Here is a 24,693-nt window from a genome sequence, read left to right as displayed (position 1 = left end):
ATGGAGTTTGGCGCACTGGGGGAACTGGGCCGTAATGACAGCTCGGGATTATTACATTACTGCTCGACATGAAATAGATCCGCTTTACACAAATAAAAGTCGGCGCGGGCTCTATTTAAAATGTTTTAAATCGCATGATATAATTGCTCTGAGGAGAAAACAAATGAGCGCTGTGTTTACAGCACGGTTGGTTTGGTTAGTGATGGAAATCTCTGACAACAGCCGGGAAATGGAGAACTATGACCAACAGAAATCACATGTTCTCGGTCATCATAACCCTGTTTCGGACCGCAGCGCGGATTTATGTTTATTCACTCCCAGTTTGTCATTTGCTTTCAAAGTGCATCCCAATAAACGTGCGGTCTATATAGGGTAACGTGCAACTAAAAAGAACTATACGTAGGCCCTTCATGAACGTGCGCGCGTGCGTGTGTGTGCGTGTGTGTGTGTGTGTGTGTGTGTGTGTGTGTGTGTGTGTGTGTGTGTGTGTGTGTGCGTATGTATGTATGTATGCCAGAAAGAGTGTATGCCTTCCTCATATTTTTGTGAGATAGAGTCTTCCTAAACAGGTCGTAAATTACCATGTGGTGTCAGCTGAGTGATGGAAGGGCCTTCAAGTGATGTGTGGCTAGCTCCTGACCCAAACAGGAAGATAGATCATCGTGGTTGCTTTTTGAGTCTCAATTCAACACCAATCTGCATTTGTGGCATGCTTGAGATGTGTTTTTAGCTCTTATTAAGCGCAATAAACGGCTTGGGAAAGCATGAGGGTCAAATCCAATTTAACACGGGCCTCAGATTGCCACTAATGCGGAAGTTGTCTGACTTGAGCAATTTTGCATAGTCAAACTGACTATTCTGTCTATGTGTATAAATCAACATGGCGTAAAGGCTGCTGGCCTTTACAGAAGTGTCGCCTGATAGGAATCAAAGTGTTACACATGTATTTATTGAAGTGCATTTTATTTAATGAACAAATCAATTATTTCAATGCATTACCTTGTAAATGGTCTTTTATGACTTTTGAATGATTTGCTGGATGTGATTCGCAATAATTTGGGGATTGTCTTTGGGAATTTATGTCAATTCAACCGGTGTAACAATTGTGGCGTCAAAGGTCATCGATGTTGGGACGATCTCTGGTCTTGAGTGATTTGAGGTTAGGGCAAGGAACGGGCACTGTTCCCAAAAAGTTGGAAGCAAAAATTGTCTCAAATGTCTTGGGGAAAATAAGGATTCAGAGAGGACTCATCCTCCGTTTCCACTCTACAATTATAGACTTGACGGAACTTGAGTCATTGTTATCATTGTTATGTATGCTGCTCATGGATTAATTGACTAATTCTAAAGTCCCCACACATATACTCTTTAAAAAAACAACAACCTTCAGTCAGTTCTTGCACCCCCTGCAAAGATGCCTGCATCAGTACCAACCTAACTAACTATACTGGCTCATTCTAATGAGCTCCAATACAATTCTTTTCACAACTGTAATACCGCTCTCCCTTGAATAATATAGTTGTCAAGGTATTCATTTAACAACATATTTACGACTGTATTTGTACTTTTCAGCAGTGAAGACACACACACACACACACACACACACGCACACACACACACACACAGAGTATAAGTAATAAAATTATTTTATTCATTATTTAATAAGATGACTGAAACTCATTATCTTAGAGACCATTCGATAATAATAATAATAATAGTAATAATAATAATAAATACAATACTCATACTACTACTACCAATAATAATATATTCGTATTGCACTTTATGACAATCCACAGTTCTTAAAGGGCAAAATTAATAACAAAGTGCCTTAATGCAATTTCCTTCATTTTATTGCATTTTTCATGTCCTCATCATTTTAACTATTTTGATCAGGAACAACAACGTTAAAAGTGAATTTATTTTTTGTGCCCATTTTTTAGCAGGCTCAATGGTCCTTTCTGAAAAATCTGTAATTAAATAAGCCTAAGATTATGCTTAATCTTACACTACTTTTTTACACTACTTAAGTGTGTTAAAAGGTCAATGTGTCACAAAATTGTGCAATGTACTGTATTTCAAATCACTCAATGGAGTTTTCACCCTCCTCCTGAAATGATAACTTATACTAACCTTTGAAGACTCCTGGATAAATGAGGGCTATCTGTTTATGTCTAGAACCCGTTCTTTGACCTTGACGCGACCATCAAAGCAATAAATGGGTGTTGTTTATTCAGCATCGCAAGCGGTTCTTGAATCTACTTGATTCAGTTGGTGTGGGCTGTACAGCACGCTTGCGTGTCTGCTTATGTGTGAGAGCAGCGGTGCCCAGCAGTAATCACAAGCAACCTGGCACCCACAGCAGGCGTCTTTCTGTACTTATAGCGAGCACATGCGCACCAAAATATTATGTGAATGCGAGTGTATAAACAGGGCTGTCTGTCTGTTCCGAAGTGGTGAGTGGATGTGACGGGACCTCCTGATGGTTTGTTTTAACTTCGGTCCTGATGCTGAGCAGTTAGTATGTGTTTGTGTGTCGGGGAGTGTGAGGGTTATTCTGGGCATGGGTTACGGGAGCGGATGCCTGTTCGCTGCCAAATGTCAAACTTCCAACAGCCGTCAGCTGTGAAATATGCGGAGTGGTTTGAGTATTCAAATGCTGTGCGCACTTAGTGCATTGTAGCAAAAACGAGTCTGTGCAGCACACAACATTGCTGACTTCCTCCAACTCCTTTTTGAACATGTGAACTGTGTTCAAGGATGAGATTTATTGCCCTTTCTTTCTTTTCTTTCATCTATCTTTTGAGTCCATTTGTTCAAAATCTCGCAATCAATCAGTCAATCATTTCGAGCTCATCTGGTGCACACTTGATATGCTGCTCTCATTGTTTTCAACAGTTCTTCCTGCAGCCAACATATTCGGTGTTTGTTATTCATTCTGGCACTCGGTTACGTCAAGAGAGTGTGCCAAAACCTCCAGAGTAGATGTGGAAGAATGATGAAATCAAGAGCAGAATGCTTGCAGGAAAATCTTCCTACAGGACTGATTAGGGTGACAAATTCTTCTGACCTTAACATTTCATCAGTTGCATGCATGTGTGTAATGTCCCATCTGTAACTCATCAACCCCTTCTTGTCCCTTGCTTGTCGGTAAAGCCGTCTGCACAATCTCTTGACGCGATGCGGCGGCTTCGGCAGCTCTAATGGGAGAGTTAGCGTAAGTCGTTGTCATTTGTTGCACACAGTGGTTCGTTGACCCTTGATTTTCTGTAAAATATGATCACATTCTCAGGGCCGTGGACCTCTTGTTTGAATGAAACAAAGAAATAAACCATCTAAACTTGACCGCTGCTATAAACCGCTGAATGATAAAGACACCAACAGGAAGTAGAGATTCCCCTTGACGACTTTTTAGAATATTTTGGCATCTGTGAAAATGTTTGCCCATGCATCCGGATGTCATGGACGTTGGACCTGAACACCTGACTGACACATGACTTGATGGTGTTTAATAGTTGACATGTTTTATACTAAAATGTTGCGCATGGCTTCATAATAATATACCCTTTTATCTTGATTCACCATCGTCTTTGGGAATGAATGTCTATTTTGTTTTTTGATTGGCCAAAGTGGCCTTTCAGTTGGGCTTGCACCTGCTTTTGGGATGTACATGCCCGCAAAAGCATTTAAATGGGGAGAGAGAACTTGAATGGAATTGTGTTTTTTTTTAAATACCCATACACAGTGCAGCGTCCATGGTTTGAACTGATCAATGGTTGTGGTGGTGCCCCCCCCCCCCCCACGACCCCCCACTGTTCTCATCATCTTACTATGGCTGGGCCTTTATGATGATATTGGCAGGAGATATGATTTCTTGTCAACATGACAAATGTTTGAAAACCACAGCATAGTGTGTTGTTCGATATCCAAGGACCAATTTTAAAAAAATAATAAAAAGTCACAAGGTTTCCGTTATTTCAATTGAGTAGTCTTTTTTTTTTCGGTCTTTCAACCACATGGAAACATTAAATGCCTGCCATAGTCCTTTAATATGACAACACTGTTTTGCCTTTTTTTAGCTCTTTGAAGACTCTTCAGATTTATGGTTTCGTTTATTTTTTGGAGAATTACCCAGAATTGCTGTAGTCATCCTCCCCCGAGACTTCTCATGTGTTGTCTATACTTTTCAAGTACAACCCCTGGGCTCCAACTTCAGGTCTGTGCGCTGACAGCATTTGAGGGAGCCTTGTACGAGCTTCCCCCCTTCCCACAGTTTGGGGAGGTTAAATGGCTCATATGGCAAGGCATCCAGCCTTTACTTGTCGTGTCTACCTCACCATGGGCGAAGGAATAAGGAGCGATGAGGGTAAGAGGAAAAGAGGAGAAGAACCTCTCTGCCAAGACACAGGCGCTTCTCTCTCCACAAGTGTGTTGTGAATTATCCAAACCCTCTTTTGTCTCTTTCTTCAAAGCCTTTCACCATGCCTTGTTCACCCTCCTCGACTTAGACGCGTACAGATCAGCGTCCGGCCGCAACACTTTCTTCAACACTTCCTGGCTGCGCGTTCTTCTCTTTCGGTTTGATTGCTAATTGTTTTTGAAGACAATGGCTTTTTCTCACCTTCGCCCCCCCTCTGACTGGCAGCGACCGTGTGGTAAACGATTGTGGTTCAAAGAAAGAAAAACAGACGTAATTGGTAATGAAAGTCAGACTCAGTGGAGAGGCTTCTTGTTCTAGGCTCCTGCTAGTGAAAGCTATAACGGTCGGTTCTGCCAGCCCAGACTCTAATGCAAAAGGGCACAAGGATTTGGCAAGTTAGGAATAGATCCCTGGGAACGTGGACGCTGGTAGTTGCCTCCAGATGAATGCGAGTGGGTGGAAAAGCAATCCATGGGGTGTTAGAGTGTAATTTCCTAATACCATAATGTAAAGCTTGTATAATCAATCGTGCCATTTGGATGAAATAATTTCCTAACAATTCTGGCACTGCAACGTCAACGCACTTGCAAGTTGTTAACGGACCTAAGCGGGATTTCGAAGCGCTATGTTGGATGCACGCGTTAGTGCTGACTTAGGAGGAAATCCGTTCTTTTGTGTGCGTATGCGTGTGCGGAAGGAAGTTGTTGTCGAACACACCGTCACAGACATCTTGGTATGTTTTCCTTCCACTGCGGGCAATCATTCTGAACACTTTTTAAAATTTTTTTTATTGTAGCGTCACATTTTTAGATTGCTCTGATAAATGACGGGTTTCATATATCTGGATGTGGCTGGGTGGAGAAGTGAAAATTTCAGAGAATAGAAAGCCAGCGGAGCCGCAAACTCTTTCCAAACAACATGTGAAAAATCAGCAGTTCTTTAACAGTTAGCTTGTCATTTTTATTTGACTCTTCAAATGGTCACAGCGGTTGTCTTTCAGGCCGTGGCTGCTTGGATTGGCTTTTGGCAGAAAGACACAGGCCTGGCCCCGGTTAGCACACTTATTATCATCATCACCACACACTGTAATTCACATGTCAATCATAGCTGGGAGCAAAGCAGACCCGAGGCGAGATGAGCTGCTTAGAAGGGGCCACTGTCTGAGGTGAAGGGCTGGGAGGGGCAGGGGCTGCCCTCTGAATACTTCCAGCAGGCCCTAATCAAAACTTTCATTGCTGCGTCTCTGTGAAATGGGATTATAGGGTATGATTTGTTCGATACGGGGATGCTCGGAGCTGAGTCGGAGCTGGACTGGATGTTGTTCAAGGAGGGGTGACCTCTCGGGAAAGGTTCAACTGTCAAAATGTGGATAGCCTGGTCATGGGTTACAATTTAGATGTTGTGGACTGAGCATAGAATGGGATTCGGGAAATACCAACCGTATAGCAAAAAAATATATTTGGGAGCCAGCAGTATCAACTTTCACAGAACCCTATCTGGTAACTGAAAATTATGCTAATAGAAATGTGATTTTCTTTTCCCTCCCCTTTCAATCAGTAAAAAATGCGTAGGTACTTCATGATTATGAATTTTGCGGTCATTATCTTTGGAAAGATTTTACTTTGATGGGTGCCCTATAAAAGGGTAAAACTATGTTCATTGGCAATTCAAATAAATCTCGACAGTACACATATACACACACAAATTCCAAGCAGACAAATAAAAGTCGCAGTTTGAGAAACCTGCATTGCCCACTGATTAAACCGACGGAACCTCTGCGCAGTGCGTGGGATTTGTTACTACTTTTTGTCATTCACCGAACATCGATTACTGGTTTTGCTGCAATGTAAATGCTGTTTCAACGTCACAGATGAAACGGCCAATCAATAAAAATGCACAAGCTTTCACACACACACACACACACACACAGAAACACTTACAAAAAACTTTTATTCCGAATATTAGGCGTGAAGACCGCCGCACATCAAGCAACGTGGCTGAAACTGACTGAACTGTCAGGCAGTGTGCGTGGGTGAGTATTGAGTGCCAATGGTTAGCCACAGGTTCAAAATTTGAATCACTGGTATCCGCGATTGGCTGGCAACCATTTCAGGGTGTACCCCGCCTACTGCCTGAATACAGCTGGTATAGGCTCCAGCACACCCAATGACCCTTTTGAGGATAAGCGGATCAGAAATTGGATGGATAGATGGATGGGTGGATGGATGGATGGATGAATCGCCAGTATGAGGCATCACACATTTGCACACGCCTTCAAGAATACATGTCTGACTTTCAACTCTACGCAACGCCCAGCCACTATGCCACTAAGCCATATGAATAAAGTATATGCAGTACGTATATTGGATTTCAAAATAATACTGAAGTGTAAAATCTCAAACGTGCCTGTGGAGAAAAAGCAAAGCACATAGAGTTTCTGACACCCAAATGCACATGTGCAGGCAGTGAATAAGGGGTATTTGATCATTGCCAACAGCCTCTCAAAATATTCACACTCTCCCCTCTTATTTGTGGTCATCCACTGTTTCTTGCCAATCGCGCTATAACACTTCCTACAGGAATATAATAATCATATGAAATTGCATGTGGAGTTTCAAAACATGAAATTGGTTGCAGTATTTCCATTGCAGATCATTGGTTGATGTGTGGTGCTCAATTGATTTCTCTCATATGTTCGTTTTTTCTTCTTTCTTGACAATCCACCATGTTGCACGACAGTTGCATCTTTTGTATGTGGAGCCCAAAAAAAGCTCAGTCGTGTTCAGATGTGTTGCTCGGTGTGCTGCAGGCCAGACATTCTTTTTGAAATTGATACAATCTACTTGTAAAAATGTGTGTACCGGTAAAATATATTAAAAGCCTCGTGGCCTGCAGGTAAACATCATGTACACTTGCCATGCGTTGTGTTGCAAAAACAAATGCATGTCACGAGGTTAAAACCCATGCATGGCATGCATTATATATATTTTTTGCGTTGTGTTGCAAATTTACGGAATTTCCAGAAGGTACCGGATACATTCAGCCATTTGTTATATTACACACAGGGCGGCCTGAGCTGAAATTCTAACCTAAACCCTCACGGCTCCAACACAGTCACTGTGGTGCGATGTTGCCAAAAGCAAACAAAAAAAAAATGGAGAAGAGTGCAGACTTCTTGCTCATCACTAAATTTAAAGATCATGATTGTCGCCACAGAAATCCCAACTAGACAATGTCGAAATAATTAATATCAATAATACTGTTATTTAGACATTAAGAATGCACTTGGATCTTTTAAAGTGTGCCCACACTCTCTTCGCATATACTGTAGATGAAAATAATTCTGACTCTCTTTAGCCCTGTAGAAAAACTATAAGTTATGTGTTCAAGAATAGGGAACTTGATGATTGAACAAAATCGGGAAAGATCAATCAAAAGTACAGCTGATGCCCTGTTTGCCGAAGCACAGTGTAATAGAAAGTGTCTCTTCCACTCTGTTTGACACATGCACACCAAAATGCACACGCACACACACACACACACACACACACACACACACACACACAGCTTGCCTGCCAGCATGTGGTTTGTATCCATGATGCCTGAATATCTTGTGGTTGGTGCTCTATCAGGACTTTAAAAAATGATTTATTAGTGGCTCCCGCCTTAATTTAAAGATAATAAGCCTCTGTCAGTGTTCATAAAGAGATCCACTCTCTGTCTCAAATCACTGCCCGAGCTCATGGATTACTGTAAATGCTAAACAATAGCTTAAACGCCAACGATGTGGCTGGTGTTCTGTATATTCGAGTAAAAACAGGGACCGTACATTGTAAGTTTCTGTAGTAAACCTTTCTTTTCTGTCAAGATAACTCTTAAGCCTCATCATAATGATAAAATGTTGGCTGTGTGAAAGATTTCACGATTATGGGCTCTTGAGGTCCATGAAAATTATCCGAGGCCTTCTTCACTCTTTCAATCATTAAGTGAACAAAGCCCGGTGTGTCTAAGTGTGTGCGTCCATGCATGTCTGCGTGATGATGGGAATGAAAAGAGCGACACATGAGCACTCTGGCAGCAAAGTGAATTTACGTGACATCATTTTGTCTCCTTCTGGTTCCAATCACGCCACCACTAATGGCAGCTGATAGATTAATGACAGAGAGGGACAGAGAGAGAGAGAGAGAGATGTGTGTGTGTGTGTGTGTGTGTGTGCGTGTGTGTATGTGTGTGTGTGTGTGTGTGTGTGTGTGTGTGTGTGTGTGTGTGTGTGTGTGTGTGTGTGTGTGTGTGTGTGTGTGTGTGTGTGTGTGCGTGTGTGTGTGTCTATGTGGGTGGGGAGGGGGGGTCCACAGAAAGTCTGTAATCAAACTTCTTGCAAATTAGCGCTACAAAACTGCATCCTGAATAGGGCTTAGACTTCTGAAAGGCAGGAAAGTCCTCACGGACAATCAAGCACATGTGTACACAGACATGCGCAAGCAGGCTATCACTTACTTTCATCTCATCACATTTGTCCTCTTTTGTAGCATGGTGAACTTTGACATGGTGAGAAATAACTGTGGCGTTCAAGATGTCACATGAAGCACATGAGCATAAGCCCACATGCGTTACTACGCGTCATCAAACAAATATTTTCTAAAAAGTTGTTTACGACCACATGGGTGTGTCATGTGCTGTATGTTGTGTGTTCTTTTCATAGTAATATTTCAAGTAATACTAATATGACCACAGATTGTTGATAATACTAAAATCGATCTTTGTTTTAAATTATAACATAAACATCCCTCTGTATTTTGTGTGTGTGTGTGTGTGTGTGTGTGTGTGCGTACATGCAGATTTTTTTCTGCTCTTCCGGTGAACCTGACAATGATCTCACGGAACCTGAAAGTGGTTCCATTGATATCTGAAATCTATGTGTGCATGCGTGAGACAGAACAAGACAGATATATATATATATATATATATATATATATATAGAGAGAGAGAGAGAGAGAGAGAGAGAGAGAGAGAGAGAGAGAGAGAGAGAGAGAGAGAGAGAGAGAGAGAGAGAGAGAGAGAGAGAGTTCCATGGATGCCAAATAAACACAACCGAGTGGCTTTTTGCATCAGTCCCAGAATGATGAGGTCATTACGCCAAAAGTTCACGATTCTAGTTGCACGGCAGACACCCATCCATTTCATTCTGTCAATTTTTCCTGTAAGCTCCGACCCGTGTTTTCTCTCCCTGTGCCCCTTGTACAGTATTTGTGACTCATCCAATTTGGGCTGAATGGAACACCTGCCTCAGGCACAAGTTGAAATAAATGAATGAATCCAGCAAACTCCCATTTATGGGGCTGCATTAGCTAGCCAGCTAGCTAGCTCCAGAAAAAAAGGCAGAAATATTGGTGGATTTTTTTCCCATTATTGCTTGATGTACAGTACAATTTTAGTTGCTGAACACTTCAGGGCCGCATTTTGCACTCTATAATGCACAACACACTGTCATTGGGAGACAGGTCTCGACTGCCGACAGGCAAGTTTAGTACTCACACTTATTTACGCATGTAACAATGCTTTTTTCCCCCATATTGTACATCTTTTATTCGCCATTAAATTGAATAAAACTACATCATACAGATATGTAAGTTTGATTGACAATAATTTTTTTATGACTCCCAAATATCTACTCGCAATTGCAATTTTAAATATATATACCGGTATATAATCAGGTCATTAACTCAACTCTGACATGGCTAATTTTAGGAAGTTTGACTTTTCCCTTGCTTAATCACTTTAAACTGGACAGGTCAACATATGTTTCCTATACTGATTAGCTCAAGTCTAAACTATAGCTTATCGACATATCTCAGCTTTTCGCGGTGCACCACGTAAGCTGGCAATTCACCCATTTGAGACAAATTTAGGAAGGACTTCACACAAACATCCAGAAAGCCGGTGCAACCGAATCCTGATCTGCATGCCGACATCCTGCCCTCCCGACCACCAGCCCCACTTCTCTTTCACTGTGGGGATTATTATGTTTCCCGGAGGGGTGTCAAGCACTGAGGATAAAAAGGAAAGTAGAAGACATGCGGGGCTACGCAAGAGCGAAGGTAGCTTTAGAAGCTGATACTTACGGAAAGCCTCATTTGTCACCCTTGTCTGAGAGCCATATGTGATGACCAAGACTGTGGATGTGGGGCATGGATCATGTCAGTGTGATACGGGGAGGTTTGTCTTTTAAGCAGCATCACTATTCGCCACCACATGTGCGCAAGGATCCCTTCTCAGTCTCCTGCTCCGTGCAACCGCAGCATCTCCTCCACAAAAACACATGGAGCTAATAGTGGTTCCACATGAAGAAATGTCAGCAATGTTATTAAGCTCAAAGCGGTACCGAAACAATTTGGCCCGTGCTCATATTTTAGTGTGTTCTCGTGTGTGTTCATCTGACACATGCAGGCTCACATGTCTAGCAATAAAATAGATGATGGATGTGTGCACGCGGAAAAAAATAAAAGTACATTACTGAAGTTTCGGTTGCATGTGATTAAAATGTGGTCATGACGTCATTTTCTATTCTTTTCCTCAAAAATATTCAAGTGGTATATGTCAGTGAAGCACATTTTAATCATGCACAATCGGTGTGCGTGTCCAAATTAAGTAAAACCAATGGAACCAAAGGACTTTTATGTGCGTGCGTGCGTGTGTGTGTGTGTGTGTGTATGTGTGTGTACTACAAAGTACTGTATATGTGTGCATGTGTGCGTGTGTGTGTTTGCTTGGTGTTGAGTGATGTCACGGTTAATATAATCTTTTTTCACACTTTATGCAGCCAGCTACACACTGTCAGACGTTTGTGGTTTGATGACAAAGCAGGCATGGAGTTTGTGTGTGTGTGCTAGTGTATACAAATGCCAAACCAGATGTGGATGTGAATTTCATTGTTTTTAGAGGACATTTACGACATGTCACAGGGAAATATTGGCATTCTGTACGCAATTGTAGTCGGACATCCAATGCATTGTGTGCGCAACAATGTTTATTATGGTCTGAAAAACATAAGCTCTACCTGAAATGGATGGAGAGTTTAATCTGCTGTCAATTAGCGAAAAACTCCTTCAAGCATCAAGGCATTGTCTGTGTTATGGCCTCCTGACACTCAACTGTGTTACTCCCTTCGAGCCTTCTTCCATGTTCTCATCATTTCCACCACCTTCTTCCAGGAGCGGTTCTATTTGGGGTCGCAAAGGGGTGGCAAGAGGTTCAGTTGGGAGGGCGAAGGTTATAACGCTCCAGATTCAGGTTTGATTTTCTGCATTCCCTGGCATTTTTTTTTTTTTTGCATGTCACGTGAATATAAGATATCCTTTATTTGTCCCACGCTGGGGAAATTTACAGCCTCCAGCAGCAAGAATGTGGGTAGAAAGAAAAAAGAAGAAAAAACAAACACCGTTCAATTAAGTGCAATATAAATACAAAATTGATAAATTGCAGTGCATTTTACAATTGTTTTTCACATCATTTAATTATTATTATTATTATTGTTGTTATTTTTATTCAGCAGCCTGACGGCAGTCGGTAGGAACGAGCGTCAGTATCTCTCTTTGTAACAGTCTGTGATAGAAGGAGCTACCTAGTGCTGTCAGGGCGGGCTGGAGAGGGTGGGAGGGACTGTCCATCATAGCTTTTAGCTTAGTTAGCATCCTTCTGTTGCCCACCTCCTCCAGAGTGTCAAGGGAGCAGCCCAGGACAGAACTGGCCTTCCTGACCAGTCGCTCCAGTCTCTTTCTGTGCCGGGCTGAGATGCTGCCTGACCAGCAGACAATGCCATAATTGATGGCCGAGGCCACCACCGAGTAATAGAAAGTCTTAAGGAGCGACCCCTGAACCCCAAAAGACCTCAGTTGCCTGAGTAGGAAGAGTCGGCTCTGTCCTTTCCTAATCAGGGTGTCCGTGTTCGTAGACCAGTCCAGTTTGTTGCTCAGAAGAACATCTAGGTACTTGTAGGAGGTCAACCTCTCTATGTCCATACCCTGGATGTTCATCTGTGCTGGTGAGGACTGTTTCCTGCAGAAATCCACAACCAACTCCTTAGTTTTCCTAGGGTTGATCTGGAGGAGATTCTGATGGCACCAGTCCACAAAGTCCTTCGTCACTCCCCTGTACTCCCGATCGTCCCCCTCTGTAATGAGGCCAACAGTCATCGGAGAACTTCTGCAGGTGGCAGTTTGGAGTGGTGTGTCTGAAGTCCGAGGTGTAGAGGATGAACAGGAATGGAGCCAGAACAGACCTGCTGCCTTCCTCACATTCATCTTCCTCAGTTGGTTCCTCACCTGCTCTGTTGTGACGGACAGGCAGGAACCAGGTGACAGACTGGGTTGATGAGAGCTGGTCGAAAGAGGAGGGGGAGGAGAAGAAGTCCTCAGTGAGAGTGGTTGCAGTTGGTGGTTGGGGGAAGGGACAGTCAACTGGTCGAAACGGTTGAAAAAACGGTTCACTCCATCTGCCCAGTCCTTGTCCTTCTCAGTCAATGTCTTTGGGCTGTCATGGCCTGAGATGGTTTTCAGGCCCCTCCAGACGCCAGTGACATTGCTGGCCTGTAACTGATCTTTCTTCTCAGCCGAATCTGCACGGCCTTCAGCTCTTCTCTGTTTCTCGATATAAAAGCTCTCTTCTTCTCCTTCAGGAGGGCCTTTGTCGGAATTAATCCATGGTTTATTGTTGGAAAAACACCGCACAGTTCTGGTGGGTACGGTGTTCTCCTCACCGAAGTTTATGTAGTCTGTGATGGTGTCAGTGAGTGCATCTATGTCCTCCCCATGAACCTCGCTGAAGAGTTCCCACCTGGTTGTCTCGAAGCAGTCCCGCAGAGCATCTTCAGCTTCCGTTGACCATTTCTTGACCATTCTGGTCACAGTTGGCTGCCTGTGCACCAGGGGTTTGTACACAGGCTTGAGAAATACCAAGTTGAATAAGGATAAAGAATGAAGTGGTTTAATGTTAAGCATTTATCCAGTCTGTGTAGACTATGCAATAACAAGATTTTTTTTTCTCATAAATATTGAGTCTGCTCCTTTCGAAGCGTTGTCCGCAACCATTTTCATCGCACGAGGCACTCCAACCCAGACCACAGGATAGGGGGCCAGGATAATCTTAAAACATCCAATAATCAGCCCTTTGTTCATTTTGTCAGGCAGGGAGCGTCTGGCTCAAAATCAGTCAAATCATTTTAATGTGTGTAGGCTGTTTACGGTATTACTGTTAATGTTGGCTCTTTGTTTCGCGGTGTGGATGTGTGTGTGTGTTGATGTGTCCATGCATGCATGTGTGGGCAAGTTTTCAAGATCAAACACAGCGTAAGACGAGCCCATAAACAAGCCTTCGGGAACAATTAGGATTAGTGGAGAGTGTGGTGGGGGCTAAGAGCAGAGGGACTTGGGTACAGAAATCAGCTGCTCTGTTTATGTACCTTTCACTGGTGATTACCGGTCCAATCTGTCTGTTGAATAGAGGAAATATCATAGCCTGGTGGCGTGCATGCGTTTGTGGGATCAAGAGATTCTTACGGTTGCTTTATACGTATAAGAACTGGAAAGATGCCACAATTTTGTATGGAAGTAGAGAGGTCGGTGCAGCCGTAAGTGTTTATTTATTCATACGTAGAAGCACAACTAAGCCAAGAGAGTGAAAGCAAAGGACCACCTCAGACCGGGGGATTGAGGATATGTGTCAGATTTACTGTAGTGCCATGACTCCAGCCAGTGGTTCCACACAGTGCAGTGAAAGCTGTTTCTTTGGGCAGCAAGCACACTGAGAAGTCGTGGCCAGCCTGTGGGAGACAGCACTTTTGCCGGGTCACTTTACAAAGTGGAGTATTCATAGTGATGAATAGGCAGTGTTATTCTCACTGAGTGGTTGTTTAAATTCATTACAGTGCTCGAGTTAACTTTTTTTTTCGTTGTGTGCATTTCTGCTTTAGGGAAACAGAATGTGTAATTAGCAGTTGTAGGTTTAACAGCATCATGCAAGGATGCTGTGTCAGACTTAATGGTTTTCAAAATCTGTGGATCTACAGTATGAGTTTCTAAAAGAAGTGACTTTTTGTAATTTATTTTTTGTTTCAGTCGCTGCAATGGCAAATCATGGGAGTCTGAACTTCTGTGTGGAATTACAGTATTGTAAAAAAAAACAAAAAAAACGACAGTTTTCATGGTTTTGGAAAGTACATTCAGTACTCACATGAAAAAAAACACTCAAATGCAGCAACTTTCCTCGATTAAATAAGAAAAATACGGAGCGTAGAAAAACGTTACGAGGCAAAAATAATTAGACGCCTATATATGAAGGCTTACGTCGTCGTTTTAGATGTCAAAAAGTGTTTGCGGCTCCCAGTGTTGTCTTTTCTGTGGGAACCGGGTCGAAACCGAGTGAAACTGATTGTAAAACGGTTGTCGCCCCCGGTCAAACCAGTGCGACAAATTATCAAAGAAATGTATGTTTCTTGTGTGATACGAGCCTTCCTTTGCCTATTTAAAATCACTGCGAAGGCAGAGCTGCCTTTTTATTTATTTATTTATTGGGGGAGGGGGACGTTTTCACTGGTAGCCACGTGATGGCGCCAAATGCAACATCCCACAATACAAACCCTATTACTGCAATACTACATAAAATACAACGGACGAGGCAAATGGTAACAGTTTGCTGGTTCGACGACCAATATCACGAATTGTTGAAATTAGCAGCACACCGCACAATGCACGTTTGCATTGTGAAATTAAAAGGAATCGTTTTAGGTGCCATTTTTAATCCCAGACGGCCGCGGCCACCGGAAGTGCTCGATAAATCCAGCCTCAGCCTGCAAAGTGCGTCACTGAGCTGAGCTGTTGAGAATTAACACTCCAGTTCAACCGTTTGGCACAGGCGCTCAACGCCCGTTTCTTTCTTCCTTTTAGAATACAACGTGCTTGTGGCGCGATGGTAAAGATCGCTTTCAACCCGGCTCTGGCGCAGAAAGCTCTCGTCAAGGAGCCTATTGTGAAGGTGAGCGATAGTGCGTGCGTAGTAAATAAACTGTTAGCAGGCCTGCGCCGACCGCTGCACGCACTCGGCCCGTTGCCTTTCCAGCCCTTGCAAACGTTCGTGGCGTTACAACCGCAAACAAGTACTGTATTTGCACTCAGCCCATGTCGTCCTAGACGATTAGAAGGCAACGTTTTCGTGCATGCGTGCCTACTTGCACAACGAATAACTTGCGTGCCTCATTTCCGTGTGTGTAGGACCCCGAGCTCGCCGCTGCTCCGGTGGGCATCGCAGGCTCCACAGGTCGTTGTTTGGTCACGCTGCTGGGTATCGCCTTCATCCTAAGTGGACTCATCGTCGGGGGAGCATGTCTCTATCGCTATTTTACTCCGAAGGTATCTCTATCATTCTATTTATCGATCTGTCCGTCTATCCGTCTGTCTGTTGTTACTGTGCGGTGGTCGTATGTGTGTAATACAGCAACCGTGCTGCGCCACATTCGTATTGTTTGGTGGGCCGTCATATTTTTCTAATGTTTGACGTGTGCTTAGACTCGCGAACGGTTGCGAAACAGACATACACGAATAAGATGTGCTGAGTTTAATGCCATTATATGTGCTTTGGCTCCCCCTCGTGACTAATTACGAAAGAGCACAGTATTGGGGGCCACGGTGAAAAAAATACATAGTATGAGATTAAAGTTGGATAGTTTCATTTCGAAACTCATACTGTAGATACACACACAGGTCACCTGGATTTACTTCACCAGTAACACTGTTATTCACCAATAACAGTGTCTCTGTCTGATTTTCTTCATCTGCATTTCATCAGTGATATTTATAGACACTGCGGTTCAGGTGTTACATGTCTTCAGACTTTTTGAGGTCAGCACGATTTAGATGAAAGTAGAGTTTGACATTTGACTAGCCACTGACGGTTATAAGTGCGGTTACCATCATTTTGAAAAACCTCAGGAGAAGAGAAAGCTTTGCACTGCAATCATCTAAATACAAATGTATCCAGAACATACACTTTAGAACACAAGAGGTCAGCCACTGTTGCCTGACAATCCTCCCTGTCAGAAAAAAAAGAAATCTTAATAGAGTCTGCCCTTTCTTACCTGTCATTGGTTCTCCCTCACTCGCTAAAGATGAACATTTGTAAACATATGTATATAACAAATTCAGGCGACGGACTAATTTCTTTCAGCGCAATCACCCGCTACTGACATAAACGGCAAAAATGTGATTTGCAACGAGTTGATGACATTCTTTTCAACGTTATCGTGGAGCAGTTAAGTGGACAAATGATTGTACAAGTCTGTACAAGCCTTCCCTCAGATACTTTGTGAAGATCTTAATCTGCACCCCTAGTTAAGATGAACATCTTTTGTGCAGAGTTAAATTTTGCGCTTGGCTGTGTCGTTCCAGAGGCTGTATCACGGTACCATGCAGTTCAGCGACATGTCAACCGTTGGCGATGCAGAGAGACAGCCTTACTATCTCCCACGGGTGGAGGAAGAGGTAGAAATTACTGACAGCATGGCTGTCATCAGCGTCCCACCTCCCCGTTTCAGGCCCGGAGAACCCGCTTACATCCTCCATGACTTCAACAGGGTGAGCGAGGGGTACAACTCATGCAAGGAAAGGCTGTGGATGCATTTTGCAATCTGTTCTGATGTGTGTGTGTTTGTGTGAGCAGAAGCTGACTGCATATTTGGATTTGACTCTGAGGACGTGCTTTGTGATTCCGCTTAATACGTCGGTGGTGCTGCCTCCTCAAGACCTCATTGACCTCTTCTCACAGCTGATGGTGAGTCTCATGGCGAACAAATGGCAGTCAAGTGCACTGACTGCGGCACAGTCACAAAAAAAACGTAGGATAATCCAGGGATTTAGAATAAGCATTAGATTGCCTGGCCACTTAAAAAAAGGCAAATGGTGTGCTGATGTGTGCGCGCTTTATAGGCTTGAATGTGTTATATTTTTTCTCTTGTTTGTTTTTTACTTGACTGGATTTATTAATTCCAGAACACGAGTGCATATTATAGGTCAAAGCTTAATTTGCAACATTTGACTCGTTCAATCATATATTCTGTAAATGCACTATATCCAAAACTACACTTTAACAATTTGGCCACTAGTAGACCCAATTTCTATGTATTCATGAGGAATACAGTCATGATATAAAGTGGAATAAATTGTAATTGTCACATAATTTCTAGTGTTAATTAAAAAAAAAGTTGTGTGCTCTACAAATTCAGATTGTGCGGTATGTATGAGAAGTTAATCCAATTTCCTGTGATTGCGTCTCAGTCTGGCTCGTACCACAGCTACCTGGTGCAAGAGGACCTTGTGGTGACCGAGCGCATTGATGACATCAAGCCTCTTGGCTTCTACATCCGCAGACTGTGCGCTGGGAAAGAAACCTACAGAATGGAGCGCCGTGCCAGCCTACCAGGTCTGCCCCTAACCATTTCTTTTGACATTAAGAAAGTCTTTTTTGTTTTTTTAATAAGGTTACTTCGGGTTTTTTTTTTTTTCATTCCCACCAGTTTGCCATTTATTCATGCACCTTTGTCAGTTGTGGGAGTCATAATAATATTGATGTTTCTGTTCATCAGCTCCAGAGGTGGGACAAACTAAATAACCAAGCAAACCCGTGTTTTCCACACTATAAGGCTCTCCGCAGTATAAGGCGCACCCTCAACGAATAGCTTATTTTAAAACAGTTTTCATATATGAGGTGCACGGCATTATGAGGCGCATAGAATAGAAGCTACAATAGTGGCTGCGGTTGTGTTAGGCATCCACTAGAGGAAGCTACGCTAAAGGGAATACAATACAATACACCTTTATTTTTAAAGAGCCTTCACAACACCTGCAGCTGTAATAAGGCGCTTGATTGAACATTTGAAATACTACGTCCAAAAATCTGAATATTGATTTGTATATAAGGCAAATCGTATTATAAGGCGCAATGTCGGCTTTTGAAAAAATTGCATGCTTTTAGCTGCACCTTACAATGCGGAAAATACAGTGATTGTGTTAAACCTGAACCAGGTGCTTTGTCTGTTACTATGCAACCACTGACCACTAACCTCATTCTAGTATGTTAGATATCGGCATGATTTTTGTACGCTTTTCACAAATGTGTTCGTAACATTGAGGAAGGAGGATTGTGCAGTATGTCAGCATGTCTAAACCTGTCACTCTGAAGGTGACACAAAAGAAGAGATTAACTTCTTTGTGTCTGCCAGATGGAGGCATCCAGAAGCGCTCAGCAGAGGAGTGCCTCACCTTCCATCACTTTGAAAACAAGTTTGTAACGGAGACTCGGATCTGCAAGGCTTGATGGGAGCGTGGTCCGAATGCGATGGCGATAGCCCGAGCAACGGAAGCGGAGAGGAGTTGGTCGGAGTAGGAGGCAGAAGAAACCATGTTCAACTGAAAAGTTACAGTCATTATTTCAATGCAGCTCCAGATTTTGGTTTGCATTCCCCGCTTTAACCCTCAGTGATGTGTTTTAGTCTCCTCTGCTACAGTCCCTTAAACCTTTTATTTGTCTTATCTTTCAGCTACTAGGCTGTAGTGTTGTGCTACAAAAAAACTGAATCATCCAGTTAACTGAAGATTTACAAAACCTTTGATTCCTCTTTTTAGTGTCTGTAGCTGTCTCCAACCTCCTTGTTAGGCTTCATATTTTCAACATCTACATTACAGTATACAAGTACGTGCTGGCCTGCAGCTCCACTGTCACACACGTTCAGAAAGAGTCGTAGAACAGCTTTTGTCTACTCATGAGATGTACAGTTTCCTGTTGTGGGTTATGTTATGTGGTAGTATGATAGCACCCATCACCTTGGAAATGCTGCAGTGTCGGCCGTCTTTACTTAGAAGCGCAAACCCCTAAGCCACTTCCCTAAAGTCTCTGTTGTCCTGCGTAATATAATGTTTATTTAATGAGAACGTACGTGAGAACAGTGTAGCTCTTTATGTGACCCTGTGTGTTTAACTTCATTTGTGTTTAAAGTTATCAACATCCAAGCATATAGTTTATGGTGATAATTTCAGTTCTTATTTGTGTTGTAAAATGGTGGGAAAAAAATATAATTGTGTTCATTTTTTCCCCCAAATATTATTTGTTTTGAATTTCTCACAAAAATACTATTTTTAAAGACAAGTACAGTATGCTTTTTACTGTTGCCCTGGACTGTGGGAGTAAGAGGTCCCGGCTATTTTCAATCAATGGTGTCCTATGATGCCTGTCCAGAAAGACAATCAAACATGAAATGTGCTTCGAAACGCTTGGCCATGTTTTTAACGTAATACATGAATATTAGATCCACGTGTACAGCCATTGAACTGATCTCAATTTGTTTGGTGATTAAAGATGAATTTAACATTCATTTCATGTGTTTTCTTGTCATCATTGTGCGAATTAAAGAAGTGTTGTGTGTTTGTTTTATATTGCATTTATAAGAAGCCCGTTTAGGGTGCGTGCATCGATTTCCTGATATAGCCTCTTTCAAAATCACAGCGGATCTCTCGTCACCACAAATGGGCAAGTTTAAAAAAAAAATGCACTCCTCTCCGTTCTGAAAAGTGTCACGACACGTTTCACATTTGATTGGGGATGTAGATTACATATACCTTCTTCAAAGTGACAACATCACGGGACTTTACTGCTCCTTCAACAAAAAGTCATGAACACCAAGTCCACCCCTTGAGAGATTCACCTGCTTGAAATCACACTTCTGGCTTGCTCAGTCGCCTCCAGAACTCATTTGTTGTGAAGTAATACATAATGGGATCCAGGCTGCAGTTTAGGCTCGCCAAGCAGAGTGCCACAGGGTGACATATCAGGATCAGAGCCCGAAGAGTGCAGCTGCTCAACGTGTTGGCCTTCGCCAAGAAGTCCAGCGGCATAGTGATGTGATAAGGCACAAAGCACACTAAGAAGACCGCGGTGCAACTAAGCACCATCCTCAGAGCCCTCCGCTTCTCCCCCTGGTCGGGAATGACCCTGGATGTCTTCATCCGAAGGCTCCCGGCGGTCAGGTAGGTGCAGGCCAGCACCAGCGTGAAGGGGATGATGAAACCGAGGAGTTCAGCGATGATTAAGATCAGCCAGGCTGCTGAGGCAGTGACCGTTTGCATGGGCAGCTCTGAGAAACACACCGTGTCGGTTTGAGGACGGGTGGGCCTGAGCCCTGAGGCCACGAGGTCCTTATCGGAGTCCGGATTTCTTAGCAGAGGGAAGGCCAGGCAGCCCAGGCACACCAAGAGCCACCCCAGGGTGCACACAACCGCGTCCACCTTTTTCCTGGAGGCGTTGTATCTCAGTGGTCGCATAATGAGTTCGCAACGGCGCACGCTCACACACATCAGGAAGTAGATGGAAGCGTACATGTTGACGTACTTCAGATAGAAACATATCATACAGAGAGCATGACCAAAGGGCCAGCTGTTGTTCAGGTAATAGTAGATCCTCAGAGGCAGGGAAAGAACCTGGAAATAAGGGTAGGAGAGGTCAGATTAATCATGGATTATATGTAAGAGGTAGAAAATGCAGAGATGATTGCTGGATGAAGCTCAAAAATGGGCTATCGTTGTTGTTCATGATAAGAATTTTTGGATATTACTTTTTAGAAGCCTATGTGTTCATTTGTGACAGAACCCACACTTGAAGACTGCTGCGATCATCTCAACATAGAGCACCTCACAGTTTAAAATTGCGTCCCACCATCAATCTCAAAACAAAGTAGCGGATAAAATTAAATGATTTATTTGAACGTGTATTACAATTTGTTGAGTCACTGCAGTGCTTTGGCATGTGCAAGGAATGTCATTTCTAAATTAACTTAAACTTAACTTAAAAATCGATAGATTGATAGAAGAAAGATATAGAAATTATGATATGTGAAAAGAAAGGTACCTGCATCAGGTCAGCCACAGCCAGATTCATCATGAACACCACCGCCTTCTTAGTTTCTTTCACGTAAACCCTGAACACCCATAATGCCAGTATGTTCCCCAGCAAGCCTGGCACAAGGATGACACTGTACACCACTGCATACACACGGTGCTGATACACCTGCAGCTCCACAACGTTTTGGCAACTGCTATTCATTGTTCGTCTTCTTATCTTATTCCCTGCGGTGCCAATAGGGCATGGTGGATCAATTCTGAGCTTGTGTCAGGCCCGTTGGCCGTCGTCCACTGAGAGGTGGGTCCATGGCAGCCATCATTTTGAGGAGGAACTCAGACTTGTAGCCATCAATCCAGTCCTCAGAAGTATCACAGAAGAAAAAAATAGCTTCTTAGTTCAATGAAACGTTCAAAAAGCAATCCTGGGCAGTCCTGGTAGGGGAGAAAAGGGTGAATCAACTTCAGTTTGGTTTCACGATGCGATGATTGAAGAAAGCAAATGGAGTCCTCCCACACCATTAAGGCAAAAAATCTCCATCAGAATCATGCATCATATGTTTGGGATCACGTACTTTCATCCGAAAGCTTGAAAGCATAGTGCGTGCGTCTGTCGGTCAACCTAGTGCTAGTGTGTGTTGCACTGAAAACACCCTGTTGACACAAAAAGAAACTGACTTCATCACAGCAAACACACAGGTACATTCACACCCATCTCATTCTGTGTGCAAAACACATCTGATAACAGCATTTGCGGTGGTTATTTACAACGCGTGCAAAGCCACAGAAATTTCGACTCTGCACCCGACAACAGAATGCATGTTCACATGCAAGCCTGTGAGAGCCATCTCAGGAAAAAAAAAGGCATGAGTGAAACCAGCAGAGAAGGCAAATGTATTCAGATGTGTGGTTTGAGCGGCAAGAGTGTCATATGAGAAACTCTTTGCATCGAAAAGTTGCACATACCGTTGATGAGTCATGTCACACTGCACGGGGCTACGACGGGTCAAGACAACTCAAAATCATCTATGAGACATTACTTTTGTCTGCGAAATGTCTGTCAGCTTAAAAGTTGGGCTACATTCGTGTCAACTGACGTCGGCTTAAGATCTTGCTGTTGGAGCTAGATACATGCAATTCAACCTGCCAACCGAGTGAATAATTTTTCTAAGGGAAGAATAAAGGGCGGCCCGGTGGTCCAGAGGTTAGCACGTCGACCACACAGTGCAGAGGTTGTGGGTTCAATCCCGTCTCCGGGGTTCCTGTGTGGAGTTTGCATCTTCTCCCCGGGCCTGCGTGAGTTTTTTCCGGTTACTCCGGTTTCCTCCCATATTCCAAAAACATGCATGGCGGGCTGTTTGAACACTTAAAATTGTCCCTAGGTGTGAGTGTGAGCGCGGATGGTTGTGTCTGTGTGCCCTGCAATTGGCTGGCAACCAGTTCGGTGTATCCCCCGCCTACTGCCCAAAGACAGCTTGAATCGGCTCCAGCATGCCCCGCTACCGTTGTGTGGATCAGCGAATCAGAAAATGGATGGATGGGAAGAATAAATGTACACAACACCCGTGTCCTTCCATGTATACTGTACCAAGTGGGCATGTGCAAATAGAGACATTGTGACATCACTGTGACATTCAGAGCAAGTGTGTGAAAAAAAATGCACGTGACCGCACACGCATAGCCACTCTAAATAACTGACATTCCTCACGTTGGAGAAACAAAGCTTTCCTCATGAGACCTTTGCGCCAAACGGCAAGCATCCAGTTGTTGTCAACTCCAAATGTCTTTTCTTCAGGAAGAGTTTACGTATGAAAACATTTACAACACCTCACCTCTATCCATCTTCCATTTCGACGGCCTGTAGCATCACGAGGAGAGGAAGCAGAAGGTCTTAACCATCAGTCATCCCATCCAATCCACTCACTTTCCATCTTTGGTTCTATTCTTCATGCTTTATTCTGAAGCTTGTTTTTGTTAAGATATCACAATTTCCTGTTGCTATGATCAAACAATGTCCTCTTTATGTCTCAGTGCCTTTGTTTCACTTGTCTGCCTGCCCCAGAAGCTTTTTCGGCCCACACAGAGCTTCCTGTGAGTGAGAGGAGGGGGTGTGGTTTGTAACACATTGTCCGTTCAAGGGCACGTTTTAAAAAAATACACGAGAATAGATTTTCAACTGTCAAACTCGGAGAAATGGAAATCAAAAATGAACAGACATTTTCTCCACCATTCTTTGTTTTTTGTTTTGAAACAGAAATCATCTCACAATAAAGTGCTGGAAAATAATTGAAGAAGGGCCATTTCTCATGTAATCAGAAATGCATGCACCATGTGTTGCATCTGAGAGTATTCAGTTGATCCCAGTCTTTAACTTGAGTGAGACAGTGAGTGCTGAAAGCGGGTATCAGAAAAGGCGGTTAATGGGTGTGAGCAGCTGCTGCCAACTGTCACCAACTTGCATGATAACAGGAAGTAAACAGTTTAGATCGCTCTGTAAAATCCATTTCTATACCGACTGGCCACAGAATTTTTACCACCTTAGACAATGGAATGAGATTCAAAAAAAGAACTGTTTCAAAGAATGAGGCTTTACGGAGACAGATAAGAGTGAAATTATTGAACAATGTGTTCATCGTTGTGGTTGCAGTTTACAGTGGTGCAGAGCACCACAGTTTCAAATATTTTACTCAGCATGATTTCTTTAAGATTAAGATATCCTTCATGTGTCCCACACTGGGGAAATTTACAGTCTACAGCAGCAAGATTGTGAGTAGAAAGAAGAAAGAAGTTTATTGTATCCATTTGTGTATTGAAAATTAAAAATTTCAGACTGGTTGGCCCACAAGATGTCTTTCTGGTCAGCACAGACCATTTTTTCAATTTTTACTGTTAAATTTCTTGTCAGTCAAGTTTTCCGCTACAAAATAGCTCTTATGTGTGAGTGATTGGAAAAGCAGGATATAATTTTCATTGATGACTGGGTTAGCGCGTCAGCCTCACAGTGCCGGGGTGTAGGGTTGGATTCTGGCTCCGGGCTTCCTGTGTGGACTTTGCATATTTTTCCCGTGCCTGCGTGGGTTTTCTCGGGGTTCTCCATTTTCCTGAAATCTCGACTTTTTAAAATCGGTAATCAACCTATGCCTAACACACACACACACACACACACACACACACACAAACAGCCAAATCTTGTGGTCTACATATAATAGATTCCCAAGTATTATTTTTGTGAAAGTCGATTTTTAATGCAGCTTTTGTTGCCATGATTCCGTTCGGCTTAGTCAGCAGCAGGTGGCAGGGGTGCACCTGTCTTTCAGCTGCGCACCTGTTACCCATTCA

At 43.1% G+C, this 24,693-nt stretch overlaps 2 protein-coding genes across 2 annotated transcripts; one reads left to right on the top strand and one right to left on the bottom strand.

The window, feature by feature from the left end:
* Positions 1 to 15,236: 15,236 nt before the first annotated feature.
* On the top strand, positions 15,237 to 19,835 carry LOC127596139 (integral membrane protein 2A-like). Its single transcript, XM_052058325.1, has 6 exons — positions 15,237 to 15,448; positions 15,685 to 15,822; positions 16,858 to 17,043; positions 17,129 to 17,239; positions 17,743 to 17,887; positions 18,687 to 19,835. Exons 1-6 carry the CDS (start codon positions 15,383 to 15,385, stop codon positions 18,779 to 18,781), a joined length of 741 nt encoding a protein of 246 aa, XP_051914285.1. The 5' UTR covers positions 15,237 to 15,382; the 3' UTR covers positions 18,782 to 19,835.
* gpr174 (G protein-coupled receptor 174) lies at positions 19,565 to 23,452 on the bottom strand. Its single transcript, XM_052058212.1, has 4 exons — positions 23,187 to 23,452; positions 21,930 to 22,008; positions 21,365 to 21,789; positions 19,565 to 20,937 (listed from the first exon to the last, which is right to left on the bottom strand). The coding sequence occupies exons 3-4, from the start codon at positions 21,557 to 21,559 to the stop codon at positions 20,176 to 20,178; spliced, it is 957 nt and encodes a 318-aa protein (XP_051914172.1). The 5' UTR covers positions 21,560 to 21,789; positions 21,930 to 22,008; positions 23,187 to 23,452; the 3' UTR covers positions 19,565 to 20,175.
* Between the last annotated feature and the right edge of the window lie 1,241 nt (positions 23,453 to 24,693).

This window comes from Hippocampus zosterae, chromosome 1 (assembly GCF_025434085.1).
Source record: "Hippocampus zosterae strain Florida chromosome 1, ASM2543408v3, whole genome shotgun sequence".
Lineage (NCBI taxonomy): Eukaryota > Metazoa > Chordata > Actinopteri > Syngnathiformes > Syngnathidae > Hippocampus > Hippocampus zosterae.
This window is presented reverse-complemented; position numbering and strand designations above follow the sequence as displayed.